This window comes from Pipra filicauda, unplaced genomic scaffold (genome assembly GCF_003945595.2).
Source record: "Pipra filicauda isolate LSUMZ 115617 unplaced genomic scaffold, ASM394559v2 scaffold30_size5312502_pilon, whole genome shotgun sequence".
In the NCBI taxonomy this organism is placed as follows: Eukaryota; Metazoa; Chordata; class Aves; order Passeriformes; family Pipridae; genus Pipra; species Pipra filicauda.
In genome coordinates this window covers 734,396-749,194 of record NW_024104432.1, presented here as the reverse complement: position 1 = coordinate 749,194, position 14,799 = coordinate 734,396, and the positions used below count along the sequence as shown (strand labels likewise).

At 42.0% G+C, this 14,799-nt stretch overlaps 1 protein-coding gene across 6 annotated transcripts in view; it reads left to right on the top strand.

Annotated features, from left to right (window-relative positions):
- Nucleotides 1-14,799, top strand: part of JADE1 (jade family PHD finger 1) — a 79,293-nt gene that overhangs the window by 50,579 nt on the left and 13,915 nt on the right. For 5 of the 6 annotated variants that reach the window (XM_027716010.2, XM_039383458.1, XM_027716003.2 and 2 more), the window contains 3 exons: nucleotides 4,056-4,138; nucleotides 7,555-7,712; nucleotides 10,773-10,960. In XM_027716010.2, the coding sequence (XP_027571811.1) occupies nucleotides 4,056-4,138; nucleotides 7,555-7,712; nucleotides 10,773-10,960 (429 nt within the window). Of the gene's footprint in view, nucleotides 1-4,055; nucleotides 4,139-5,429; nucleotides 5,578-7,554; nucleotides 7,713-10,772; nucleotides 10,961-14,799 lie in introns of those variants that run through there. The other variant, XM_039383459.1, reaches the window with a different exon arrangement.

The window sequence follows — 14,799 nt, the reverse complement described above, 5'->3', positions numbered from 1 at the left end:
GTTGTAAGTGGTTTGGGATTTCTTTTTGCTTTTTGTCTTTAAGTAGATAAATACAAAGGGAAAACTGAGACATATAGTATTAGTATCATCACTCTCCCATTGTTCTCAGTGACAAAATCCTTGGCCATCTGAAAGGATTCTAAGTGTAAAAGAATCCAAATGAGCTTGGTGTATCTTCTGGAGTGATGTTAACTAGGCTTTTGTGTTCATCCTTAACTTGCGTGATCATGTAACACTCAATAAGATACCTTTTGTCTCTGATGTCTAACAATGATGGTGATGCATGTTTTGGATGTGTTTATTTAACTTTGTGGTTTGGAGTTGTGTGTTTCTCATATTTGCTGTTTCTCACGTTGCTTTTGGTAGTATGAGCTCACTTAACAACTCGTTATATCTGCTGTGGAACTCATTCTTCCCATGGAGGTATATAATGTTATCTTACGGAACTTTTATATCTTCCAAATCCCAGTGATTCAGGCTTCCCTTATGATTTTCTTTTTTCAAATTTAAATTTTATTTTACTAAAAGTGAGTTTAACTCTTGTCTTGATCTTTAGTTGTTTTTCTAGTTTTGGTGGTCCTAATCTAGTTTGGAACAAAGGCTAGTATTCGGAAAACTATTGATGAATATAGTAATTTTGGATACTTAATGCAAGAGGATAGTTTTGTTGAGAAATGTCTGGAATCTTTCTAAAATAACTCAAGTTCATGTGCTTTCATAGTACAGAAGAGATGTTTTAAATCCTGTATTTGTTTTGACCACAGTAGATTGTTATATTCCAGGAATGGTTCTTACTTCATGCATTTACATGTAAAAATCAGATCACTGATCACTGAAGGAGTTTTAATTACCTGTGAATTTTTGCTTTCAGTGAGGTCTCTTGCCTGGCTTAGGTATGAAAATAGAAAAAGGATGCTAAAAGACAAATAACATCCTTCATTTTCCTCCTGCACTGCTGTATTCAGAATGGGCGGATTGCTTGTTAATGAGAGCAGGTTTGAGAAATTCAGTGACCTGGGCTTGGCATTGGTGAAAGCAGTGATATTTTTCCATTAGCTTTGATGGAAGCAGAATTGAAACTCTTTTTTGAGATTTCAGAAGTAGTTAAATTCAATACTGTTATGGGATGGATATTTTACTATCATTTGGTTGTCTTCTTCAATTTCTTACACTTTTGTGTCGAAGTAGTGGTGGTAGTTTGAATCTATGAATTCAAGGCTTACAGTTGGGCTTTGTTTATTCAGAGTAAATGTTTTCCCTATTGAAGTAAAGCCCTTGCCAAAGGTCATCTATTGGCTGCAGTGCATAGTAAAATCTCAGTCCTGTGAGAAATTCTTCCACTGTTTTCTCCTAATATTATGTACAGTTGGTCTACATTGCTCAGAAAAATACAACAGTCTCTTCAGTAACTTAGTGAAAACAGTATGTGTTTTCACTGGGCATTCACCAATTTTATGTGCAAGGAAGCGGCTATTAAAGAACTATGTAAGAAACAATTTGTTCCCTTATTCAGTGTAGGAAGTTAGTTGGCATGGAAAAAATACTCATTATAATAAATCATGAGGAAGACTGGCTGCATCTGAGTTGTCCCTTACCCGTGGAAATTTTATGTAGTGTCCTTTCTTATAGCAAAGTCACTTAAAATGAAGATCCTTTAGTTTTGGTGACAAGAGTTGACCTTTCATGTTATATGGAATAGTTAATTAATCCAGTACCCAAACCATTGTGTACATGGACGTAGAAGTAAGACACTTGTTCTGATGTGTAAGATGTCATAGTAAAGAAATGGAGATGGCAGATATGGCAAGGGTTGTTTTATTCCTCATCTTTGTATCTTCTTTGTGACACAAGAGAGACCATCTGTTAATACCCATGTTAAAAAAAAAAAAAGAAAAAAGGCAGCCTATATGCTTTTTAAATTCAATTTAAGATAAGTTGTAATCAGAACTGTATTAAAGGACACTGGTAAAGACCCAGAAATATATCATACTGCCACTGTATCTAATTTTGCCAGATACTTGCCTTTCTTGGGAACAACTGCATTAAAGCCTCCAGACTCACCAGCTCTTCTCCTTGCCAGTACAGCTTGTTCTTAATTCGTTACCTTGTATGCCATCCCTCTCCCAGGTCCAATATGTACAAAACCACTCCGATCCATAAATAAATTGGAAATTTCCAAATGCCTGACTTGCTGGTGCAGTGGTTTAACTCACTGAACACCTCAGTGGCAACTATTAATGTCTTGCCAATGGAAAATATCAGAACCCATGAGAACTGAATCTGTGTGGATATGTATGTGGTCTATGTCTTCTAGTGAGGCTGTTCATTGAAGAAATCATGTTTGTCTGAATGTTCAAATGTTAATATTTACATTGCAGGAAAAAATGTTGAGTGTTTTTTCATGCATTTTAGCTGTATATCTTTTTGAGGGATTTCACTTATTCCCTTCTCACTTTTGGTTGAGTTTGAGTATGGGCGGATAGGATCCTCACAAAGGGTTCATACTCCTGCTTGTGTTTTTGATTTAGTTTTCAAGAGAACATTTAAACAGAGTGGTAGTTAAATGATCTTGGGAGTCTGGCTTTCCTCACAGATCAGTAAATGGCAGTCAGTCACTTTTTTCCTTTTTTTTTTCTTTTTTTCCCTTCATAGAAACAGCAAATGGTAATTGTAAAATAGAGGGGCTTAGGAAGAGTGCTAATAACTTCACCATCTTTTACATTAAAACATTAACATTTGCTTAAACTAATCTTTTCTGTGTTCTTACCTCAGAAGATAAGATTTTTAGCTGTTTGCTGTGAACCTTGCTTAAATTTTGACCATTATGCATGTTCTGTGTAGTATCTGTTATTCATTGCTGTGTTCTAGAGAGTTTTTACTGGAGCAGATTCCTTAGTATATTACTAACTGAAAAGAGAAGGCAGATGGATAACTAAAACATAATGAATTCTTCTGGTGACTTCAGTCATATCTTTCCAATTAAAGTCTCAGACAGTTACTTCACTTTTAAAATTATTTTTTGTTTTTAGTAGAGAACTTATCCTGTGCTTTTTGAACAGTGATTTCTGATCCCCGAGAGGTTTTTGCTGGCTGTATGCTGCCCTTAGAGGCTGTAGCCATACTGTTTTTTACTCCTGCTGTGTATGTGCACAGGCTGTGAAGGAATGAGCAGTGTTGGAAGGCCTTTGCATCAGTTTGGTTTGATTTTTTTTCTACAGTTAATGCCCAGATTTGCAAAATCTATGTGCATCTTTCAGAGCTCAACATACAGGTTTGAGCTTCCCTATCAGATAAACCTATTCCAAGTCCTTCATCTTTCCAACCCAGAAGGATTCACTGGCTTTTTTCATTACTGTTGTGTAGTTGGCAGTGAAAAATATCTGCTGTACTTGTAAATCTTACTGTGTTGAAATTAGATGATTTGCACAGATATAATATATTCTGGTGTCAAAGCACTACTTTGTCATAGGAGTGCAGATTCTCCCTCTTTTCCCTTTTCTCCTGTTACAATATTTCTGAAAGCTGACAGAGACTCTGTCGAAAGGTTTCAAGGCAAAAGGTATCATCTGTTTGGAGCGTAGTGAATAATTATGCAGACAAAAATCGTACAACCACACTGTGATATTTGCTCAGGAGAAGAGACAACAGCTTGTTCTGTGGGCTCTGCTGTGTGTGCGTGGTACTGCTTCATTTTCAAAAGGCTTGTGCTGACAGAAATCTGGTAAACCGATATAGGTATCTAGGACATCAGTACATTGACTTCAAAGACTGCAGTCAGGCTATTGGCAGAGCTTCTGGTCTATCTCAGAAAGTTGTTTATTGATGCTCGGAGGGAAGGATGTTATGAGGTGGCTTTCTTCTAATGCTGGGTGGAAAGCAGGTAGTGCAGTGCAGCCAGTACATGCACACCTCAGTTAGGGAATGAGAAACAAAACAGAACCAGGAGAGTCATCACAGAAGCTTAGGACTGAGTAACTTTTATTGTCTGCTACATTTGAAAGACTTTCCTGGAGGTTTGTCATAGAACCCTGTAAATGGTTATTTCTGTATTTTAGGTCTGTCTACCTGGTCCCAGCACTCCAGATCTCAACATCATAGAACTTCATGCTCCAGAGATGAAGATCAGAAGCCTTCTGAGGTATTTCTGGAATTTGATTTGTATTTTGTTACATCTGTCAAAGTATGTATACACACAGTGTATACATATGTGTTCTGGTAATGGATCCATTTCTTCCCATTTACATTTTCTTTTCTTTTTGCTACATTTTGGCTGGCACATGCCCCTCCCTCCCCAAAGATTAGAGAGTTCAGCTGTTGGCACAGCTACTGCCAGCACCAGTTTCTATCTGTGAATTTTGTTGTAGTCTGACACCCATTCAACATAGCTGCAGAGTCCTTCTTGTACTATTTTAGGCATTGGGATTTATTTGTAGTTTGATTTGTGAACAGTGGAGATTTACATTAGTTGCATTTATTTCATAAGTTGGTATTGGGTCTTGGTATGTGATTTTTGTTAAAATGCTTGTCAAACTAGAATCTTCTTCCTGAGAGTTGTCTCGCTTAATGCTTTGAAGAAATCCTATCAAGGGAGATATAAATCTTTAAACTTTCCAGGATGGATCAGCTGTTAGTAACACACAAATGTGATCCAGTTCTTTGGAAGTGTTCTTGCTGAATCTCCCTGTCTTCAGGCAAATACTACACTGCAGACTTTGTAGAAGCTTAGCTCTGGGAGATGGAATTTCTCATTTGACTTACTTGCCCCGTACATGTATTTCTAATGCATTAGTGAGTGATGTTGAGGAAAATATGCTTTATTAGTCTCCCTAATGACAGTATACCTAAGTCTCAGAGAAGAGTGTTCACAAGGAGAATCCTACTCATTGTTCAGTGTGAACTACACTTAGTACTAGTGGTTTCCAACTTCTTTTTGGTTGTAGGCCAGTAAAGACTTTTTTTTTTTAATGAATGTGGAGATCCCTGGTGAATTTATTCTTGCTAGAGATAGCCTTGTTTCCCTTAGTTATCATTTGTGCATCCCTTAGAAGTAGCCCCTTATATCTGGTTTTGAGAACTACCTCATGAAAGGCTATCAAGAAATAATCTGAGATAATTATGAGTCTTGCTTTTGTTTTTTGTGTGCTTCTGTTTTGTTCTCTCCCTTACCTTGCTGCTATTGTCAGAATCTTTGCAGTTTTGTGCTGTTCACTCATGTTTCTTAAGGCTGGATTAAATTCTCTTATACTTCCCTTTGACTCTGTTTCACAGCCTTTTCCCCTCTTCCTTCTTCCCTGTACAGTGTCCCTGCTCACCACAGCACACTATTGTGATGAGAAGCACACTGGCAGAAAAGTGACACTTGTTAAACTCTCCGGGCGAAATCCTGGGCTCATTGAAATTGGTGGCAAAATTCCCATTGACTTCAGTGTGGCCCTTTAGCTTTGAAGTCTTCAGTGCTTCTGAGAGCCAGCACTTCTGTAAGCTCAGCTTTGCTCCAGGCACTCTGCATCAGAAGTTAGAGCAGAAAGAATGGTGTCACAGGGCAACTGGCCTGGGAAGGAATTTCTTGGCTGTCAGGTACTGCATTAGCTTTGCTTCTGAGGGAGTTTTGTTACAAATTTATCTAAGACCCAGAGTTATTTTGGCTCTGAGATTGAGCAAGGTTTGCATCCCATTTTATATTTTTAGTCTTCTTTCCATTTGACTTTTGATTGCTTTAATTCAAATCACTCAATAGTGCAGAATCCCCTGGCCAGCTGTGCTTGTTTGTTTTGTGAGCCTGTTTACTTTATGGCTTACTTTTCATTTCTTGATCGAAGCCTCACAGGACTTGTAATTGGATTGTTTAAAACATTTCATTATATTTCATCACCTACATTCACCCTGTTCTTCATATGGTAATATCATTATTTACTTTTTAATGCTGGCAGTTTTTCTGAACATGTCAAGACAAATGTTAAGAAAAGTGTCATGATTTTGTGCTGTTTTTATGACAAAACCAGAGTGAAATGGAAACATACGGAGACAGAAGTGGGCTAGTTATGTCTGTGTTGGGAGGGAGGAAAGGTTTCAAGATGATGCAGTGTCATAAGGCGAATCACAGTTGAAAATTTTCTCAGAAGTATAATTAGCCATCAGATACACTGTTTGCTTAAAATACTTCCCCAAAATCCTGGAGTTTTCAGATGTGTGACAGAAATGGCTGTTTTGAGGAGACCTGCCTAGTTGGCTCTCTGTATCCATCTGGTTCTTCCTCAGCCACATGAAACAGCAGGCTGAAGCTGAGCTAACCAGTGTGATCATTGGTTTGGGGATGGGAGGGTGGGTCACTCTGCCACCTTAGCAACCTAATAAGGGAATCTAGGAGCCCTGCACTGATAAACCATCTTTTCCTATATAACTGCAACATGGGGCTGAGTGGATGTTGACTCTGACCACCACAAACTGAGAAGTCTGCAGGAAGTTCTTCTTAAGATGTTACCCGTCTTCTTGTTCTGATGGAGCTTATTTTCTGTCACCTGGTTGCTTTTTGACGCTTTCCTTTGAACATAGCATTGTGTAGTTAAAAATTAGTGGTTATGGAGGTGAGGAGTGCAGTGTTGGAGCCCTATAACAGGCTTTCCTTTTGTGGGGAGCAGGGTGGGGAGTGCGGGGGCTGGTGTCGGCAAGTGCAGGCTTGTAGTTGGGATGCCTGTGATAGGAGCACACTTTGCTTTCTGCAGCGCCAACAGGTCGTGGCCAGTCAGGCTGAAGCTGCCCCAGCAGTGCCACAGCACGCCTGCTGCAGGAGTGAATCCCTTTTTATTTCATTCTGTGGCTTGTTGAAGACAGCATGGCTGCTTATTTGCAGCTGCTGGCTCAAAAGTTGCCGAACATTCTGCTCGTTTTAGAGCTGGATACCTTCGCCAAGGCAGAGTAAAATTACAGCTATGACAGAGCTGTCTCTAGCTGATAGAATAACAAGCACCTGTGCTGAACAGGGGAGCTGCCACCAGAATTCCAGTTTGGGTCTTATTTTGTCTTTTGGGTTATTTTTTTAAACACTTACATAAAGAGTCATCTCCTTAGAATTTCCTTTTGCAGCTGGTCATGGTGGAATCACGCCTTGATTTCTGCCATAAGGAATTTCTAGAATGTTTTAGGATTAGTCAGAGCTCCAATAATTAAAAAAAAAACAAAACCAAAAAACTTTAGAACAAAAACGGATCTTCCTTATGCTGCTGTTTTACAACTCAGAGCTCCTGCAGCTTTTATTGCAGCCAAAGTGGAGATGAAAGTAGGTAACACCTTTTAGCGTTATGTCTCCAGTGCAGGGGGAGTGCACCTGTAGTGGAGTTAGCTGGAAGTTATCCTGTCAGGATTCGTACCCTTAGCCACCCCCTTCCCTGCCATGAAACCAAACTCCTGTCCTGCAGTGGGCTGGGTTAGTGCACTGTTGGTACAGTGACCTTGTTACATACTGTGCTCCATGGTTACCCTGAAGCTGTGAATCGTAGAGTGTAAATATCAAATGTCAATGTCTCTGTTTTTCTCTCTTGGTCACTCTCTTTGCAGGTGTTCAGAACGGACCTGATCACTGCCATGAAGTTACACGACTCCTTCCAGCTGAATCCTGATGAATACTATGTCCTGGCAGATCCCTGGAGGCAGGAGTGGGAAAAGGGAGTACAGGTGCCAGTTAGCCCAGGGACCATCCCAGAACCAGTAGCCAGGTATAGTTTGGAGGAATGTGAACAAATACGTACACGTTTATGCTAGCGTCTTATGCCCTACGTTGCCTTGACTTCCTGAGTGTCTAGCTAGGAAGGTCTTGGTTCTTGGAGAGAAAGAGCAACGTGCCTCAGCTTTTTGAATGGTCAGAGAAGTCAAGAGTCAGGCCTGTTGTGCCTGTTTGAAATACAAATGTCAGAGAACTGATTTTGGCATTACGTTAGCATGGAGTGTGATGACAGAACCTTAAAAATATCTTCTGTTTTTAAGCCCAGACTTCAGCTCACTCATCGTTGCTGGAAGAGCCCTTGTGTGGTGCTCTCTTTTCTTAGTTCCAAGCCATAGGTTGCTTTCATGGTACATATGGACAAACCAAGCTTAAAGGCTAGAGAAAATACAGCATTTATTTTGTTTTCCTGGTTTTTTGGGTTTTTTTATCTCGTTTACTAACCTAGGAAATGGATTGTTGTACAACATTTCGTCTGTTTTAAGAACCATCCAGATGCGCATGAAACTAAATAATGCGAGCTATCCTAGCTCTTATCCAAGAAACCCTTATTTTCCTTACCTTGTTTGCTACACTTAGATACTGTTTGCTGTTTCAAATTAAACAGTGCAGTTGTAAGGGTGGGAGTGTGCTGCAGCCTATTTTATGCTTAATTGGGATGGAGTTGGAGAATGTAAGAACACAGATTTTTGCCATTTAATCATACTAGATCTCTTTGAGGAAGTCCAGGCTGGCCCATAAGGCATTACCAAATGACCCACCAGTGCTGGTGGGACCAGAACAGAAATTTGTGATGATGCTACACTGCTTTTGTTAGGTTTGCATTTGTCAGCTTGGATTAGAGGGGCTACAGGAATATTTGTTAGTGTTGTTTGTGTTCTGTGCAGCAACCTGCAGACCTCTATGCGGCCCCACTAGGTCTGTACAATGAGGAACTTGCCTGTTCATCAGGTAAACCCTGTACTTGCTTATTCTGAAGGATTGGACCTGGAGCTCCAAGGAGAATCCAGCATTTTCCCCTCTGCTCTGCAGTTTAGAACATGGGAACATACCATTTCCCTGCTCCACGTTGACCTCACCCAGTCCCTGCAGAGATGCACACTCATGTTACATGTATTCACATTGCCTACTGATTTCTCTTTCAAGCATCTCCCAAGGTTGTGGAAGGATGAGAGACCTGTGGACTTGAATAGAGGGAAACCTCCCAGGGGATTCCCGCTGTGTATGTGTCAGGGAGCTGGTTTGGTGACTATATCAGATCCAGGTACTTGCTTGGGAGAGAGCTTTGCTCTGCCAAAGGCCAACAGATATATTGCTCCAAATTTAAGATGTTAAAGGATAGGGAGAGGAGGCACCTGCAGTTCTAGGTATCAGCACAGCAGGCACTGCTCCTGTTTTAGCTGCTGAACTAGTTGCTGTAGTCCTGCTGCTGAGCACCTGCTGGTCAGAATGGCCCTCTGATGCCTGATTATTGTCCTCTTTGCTCCTGATCACAAGACTCGGAGAGTCCTGCCATGGTGGTGCTGGAGTACAGGAGCTGTTCTGTGCCTAACTTTGGGAGGGAAGGGGGTGTTCTGTACATTGAATAAGCAATAGACAAATCATACTTGGTGTAAGACAGAAGCCAAGACTATACGGGTAACTGATGCTACTGAGATACATAGCAGCAAATAAAAGGTTTGGCCTTGTAGTGACTGGTAGGTGCAGATTGGGGGAAAGGAGTGAGGCCATTTGGAGATTCACTGGAAGCGTGTGGTCGGATAGATAATTCAGTCAAATGGTTTTCAGTATGTAGTAAGGGTTGTGTTTTTTTTTTTTTTACTTCTTTCTCTCATGGAAATAATGCCAGGAAAGGGGTTTGTTTTGAGGTCAGAACAGCTGCGCTTGTTTCTTCTGTGACACTACCATGATATTTAGACAGCATGTGTAGGGTGCTGCCCAGAGGTTATGATTTCCACATGGAGAGGTACTCAGGAAGGAATTTACAATATGGAAGATTTGGAGAGCAGTGCCCAGTTGAAAGTAAATTCTCTGTGAAGATGCAGTAGTCTGTGACATTTTAATACCGTGTGGTGTGACCAGAAACAGTTCAGGGAGTGCAGTTAGGCTGGCAAGGTCATTCATATTTGTATTTTTTCACAGCACCTCAAAAACCCTAAATTCATCATTTGGCTCTTGCTTACCATTTCTGTTCATTGTCTGAAATAAGCTAGAGAGAGAAGTTTTAGTGCTGTGCAGAAGGCTGAAATAGGTAGAGGATTTACTGAGATCTGTTTGTGCAAATACAGTAGTGGCAGATAAGGGTCTTCTGCTAGGAGAAGGAGTTAACACACTGGACCTCAGATGGGGGAAATATCCTGCTTATTGTGGAGCTTAGATTGTTTCCAGCGTACAGTTGCAGCCCCACAGTGGTACAGTCTCCTCCTTTGTAGCCTTAGCACAACAAAAAATCACCTCCACTGGTACTGCAGGAGGCAGACATTTGGCAGCCATGGCCTGTCGCTCGTGGAGGTACCAGGGTTATGTCATGAAGGGCGTTTCATCCAAACTGAATTTCAGTGCATGTTGTTAACTAAGAGAAAGTGCAATGTCTTCTACTGAGACAGTTGGAGTATTACTTTTTTTCTTGAATCTTCTTGTTCTCAGTATTGTAGTTAAACAGATTGATTTAAAAAAAGACTTAAACCAGAGTTTAACATCTGTGTGTATGGCAGCCATCAGTGTGTAAATACAGCATTCCTGCTTTAGCTTTGAACAAGTGTGAATTTCAGATAAGAGTAAGCACAGCTCTGTCCTCTAATATTTAATTTTATTTAGAATGCTGGTAATGAATTGGATTTCTAGACAACTCCAGTTCTTGTAATGCCACCAATCTGTTATGGAAGTGCATGGTACTGTTTTCTGATCTCAGTGGTACCAGATGATTGCTGGGATGTCTAACCATCTGGCTGCTCTGATGGTTGTTAGTCACTTAGACTGAGGCATTTTGAACTCTCTAGAAACAAGCCTCTCAGCAACCCAGCACACCTCATGTCTGCTTGTCTGTCTGTTTCAGGATTGTGTCCGAGACAAAAGCTGTCACATTTACACGTCCCAGGAAGTACATTGTTTCCTCGGGTTCGGAGCCTCCAGAGCTGGGCTATGTTGACATTCGAACCTTGGCGGACAGTACGTGTCGCTATGATCTCAATGATGTGGATGTAGAATGGTTGCAACTTGCCAATGAAGAATTCAAAGAAATGGGTGAGCAACGAATGTTTTGTTGCCTTCTTTTTGCTTTTTGTTTTTAAAGCTGGCAATCTTAAGAATAATTTTAGGGAGGGCAGCAGTAGCAAGAGATGGTAGAGGTATGAGGAAATAGTAATCATATGAGCCACAGGAAACCAGACCTGATGTGATTAAGCCCTAAGATATATGCTGTGTTGTATCTGCTTAGACCTGGTCTTAATCTGGCCCTATGTTGTTTTTTTTTCATTCTGCTGCTTTCCTTTTTACAAAAGAATTCTGAAAAAGTTCCCATTTTGCCATCCAAGTTCTCAAAGAGAACATCAGATAGACCATTCTGGTAGTTTTTCCAGGTAGTCTTGCTTATTTGTTTTTATCTTCAGCACAAATCTATATCATCTTTTTAGCTAGTGGTGTTCAGTGTGAAGAAGGCAAGATGATGAGTCTTAAGAGTTTTAGAGAACCTACACCACCTGAATGGCACAGGGAATGAGACAGTAAGGAATTCCTGAGTGACTTATTGGAGGAAAGTGCCAAACCTCACTGTCACTGTGTACTCTAGTTCCAAAGCAGGAAAAGGAGCTGTCACAAGGGGAACAGCTGTTCCATTTTCTACAGAGTGGGTTGTGCGTGGGACAGGACAGGGGAGAGGGGCAAGAACAGGAACATTTCTTTGGTAAGGTGTGTGCTTCATGAGAGGATTTCAGTGGAACTAAATAGGATGTAAGTCAGCCCAGAACTTTCACCAGATTGTTTGGATAAGGGAAAAGATGCTGTCCCAGATGGAAGAGGTTGAGACATGTTAGTGAACGCTGCTGGTTTTTGTTTTGGCATTGTGGCAGTTCCCTGCTTTGGGTTGCAGTTTAGTCAAACATGTTTCACCTGGCTGTAGCCCATACGTGTCATGGCTGAAAAACTGGTCAACCACAAAGTGACCATTTACAGTTATTTCTCCTTTTTAAACCCACACATAAAAGAAACAGATGACTGAGTCTGGACCTAGTCTCTTAACCAGGTCTTTTTTGCAGATCTCACATCAATCCCGCTCAGGTTTAGTGTAGGGCTTAGAGGATTTCAGTTACGATTCCAGAGTTTAGCTTACCTTTCCAGCTGTCTTCAGGAAAACAGCAGCAGCAAGATCCCTTAGCTTTCCTCAAAGCTTGTTTGATATCCGTCTATCCAGTCTGCCTGTCTTTTGCCAAAAGCAGAGGAGAGCTCCCACAGTGTTACACTGGGGTATGAGCAGCACAAGAGGGGCTGTTCTTCGAGCAGATTTGTACCTCTGCAAGAAACCTTGTGGTAGCCATTCTGCTACACTAGCATAACCTTTTAAAGTACATGCTGCATATGACACATTGACCACATGAGCTTTGGCCACATGAGTTTTCTCCCTACAGCGGTAAGCAGAATCTCTGTATTCTTCACATCACTTGACCTTGCTTCCACTGGGCATACATCTTCCTTTTTTGCCTTCTATCCAAGAGAAGACTCCTGCTCAGCCAAGCCAGCCTTCTGCCTCGCCTGCTTGACTTCCGACATTTGGGAATTGCTGTTCTGGTGCCCTTAGGAAGTGATGTTTAAATTGTGACCAGCACTGATGGACCCGAGCACATGCAAAATCATTTTCCCAGGGACCTTACCTACTGATTCCCTGAGCAGCCTAAAGTCTGCTCTCCTCATGTACAGAGCTGAGGTTTTGGTGGCACTTTTCCCCCTGTGAACACCGATTTTAAACTCAGTTGCCCATGGTTGCTGTGGCCACCAATCTCGACTTTGCTCACAAGGTCTGCTCTGTTGACAAGCAGCAGATCAAGGAGAGTGTCTTTCTGAGTTGGCCCCCTTAGGACCTGTTCCATAAAATTGTCATCCAGGTTTTTTTGGAATCTTCTGTCCTGGGTTGTATCAGCTGTGCTATGCTCCCAGTTAACTTCTGGTAAGTTGAAGTCCCCCATAAGGACAAGGGCAGTTGAGTTGGAAGTGTCCCTTAGTACCTCAGAGAATAATTCGTTGGTGTCATCGTCCTGGCTGGGAGGTCTGTACCAGACTCCCATGATGACATCTGCATTATTTGTTTTCCCCTTGATTCTTACCCAGAGGCTCTCAATTGTGCCATTGCCAACTGTGGGCTCCATGCCTTCTAACCCTTCTACATTCTAACCCTTACATTACATACAGTGCCAAGCCCTTACTTCTGCCCTGCCTGTTCCTCCTAAAGAGCCTGTAACTCCAGTCACAGGATTCATCCCACCAGGTTTCAGTCATGACAGTGCTGTCAAATCTCTGGGACTGGGCCAAAGCTTCGAGCTTCTCTTGTTTGTTCCTCATGCTGTATGCATTAGTGTAGAAACATTTCAGGAGTGGTACATTGTAGCCAACACCTGCTGAGGCAGATTGAGGGATCCCTTTAGTACTCCTTTCCTCAAGTTTCAGCACACCATCCTATCGCTCATCACTGACAGGCCTGGTTTTGTCCCTTTCCCCCTTCCAAGCTAGTTCAAAGCTCTGTCAACAAGCCCTGCTAGCTCCTATGCTAGAACTCTTTTTCCCTTCTGAGATAGGTGCATCCTGTCCAGGTGTCAGTAGACCAGATGTTGAATAGATCATCCCATGGTCAAAAGCCCAAAGTTTTTCCCATTACACCAACCTCAGAGCCACTCATTGACCTGATGGATCTGCCTATTCCTATCAATATTACTCCTTGTTACCAGAAGAATGAGGAAATCACTACCTGTGCTCCTTATTCCTCTACCAATTGTCCCAGTGCCCTGAAGTCTCTTTTCATCACCCTGAAACTTTTCTTTGTTATTTTGTCGCTGCCATCTTGAACAACCCACAGTGGATGGTAATCAGAGGGCCTTATAAGACTGGAGAGTTTTCTAGTAATGTCCCTTACCCGAGCCCCTGGGCGACAGCAGATTTCCCTCTGAGTTGGCTCCAGTCTGCATATTGGGCCCTCCATTCACCTCAGAATGGAGTCTCCTACAACTACCCTTCTTTATCTCTTAACAGAGGAGGTCTTGATGCAGGGTGCAGGTGGTGTTGCTTTAGGAGGCCAATTACCCCAAGAAGGACCTTTGCCCACCTCATCAGTTGTCTGGCCTTCTAGTTCCAGGGCCTCATATGTGTTGTAGAAGATTCCAGCCCTCCTTGTCAAATTCTGAGAAGGAAGAGGAACTTACTTCCTGTTCCTGCAGTGACCAGCTTCCAGTCTTCATCTTTAACAGACCCTTGATTAACAGTCTGTTGACTAATTACTCTGCAGGGTTCTGAGTCTACCTGCCTCTCCACTACAACAGAGGTTCAAGACTCCTGTTATGATCCGGTTATTAAACTTATTAGAAATGCCTCTGCCTGAATCACCATTCCATGGAACCCTGCGGCATCCCGTCAGTCCAGTCCTTCTGGTCTTCTTGGTGGTGAAGGTCCTCTAAAACATAGAGTTCAGTGGATAAATATATGTTCAGGAGATGCCCAGGCACCTGCCCTGGGGGCGGGGGGAAGCTTTGCAGTCTCTTGCAACAGGCTCTGGATTTGTTGCCTCACTTGAATCCTGTGTAGTCCTTTGGTGGTAGAAGGCCTCAGGAATGAGTTGGGGGGACACTTTGGGGGTCTTTGATGGTTTATGATCCCTTCTCAGCTGCCTCTCATGTGAATGTCCTGTGTGTACCTGGCCTTCCCAGAGGTTGAGGAGGGGGTTACTCCTTTGGTTCGGTGTGGAGAGATTTCACCATCACACCCCCAAAACCCTTTACCTCTACCACCCCCTGGGCCTTGTTTACTTCTCCTCACAGCTGAGATGATTAGACAATAGTCTTGCCTCAAGTCTCCCTTCACAGTCCAAATTCCAATCAGGCTTC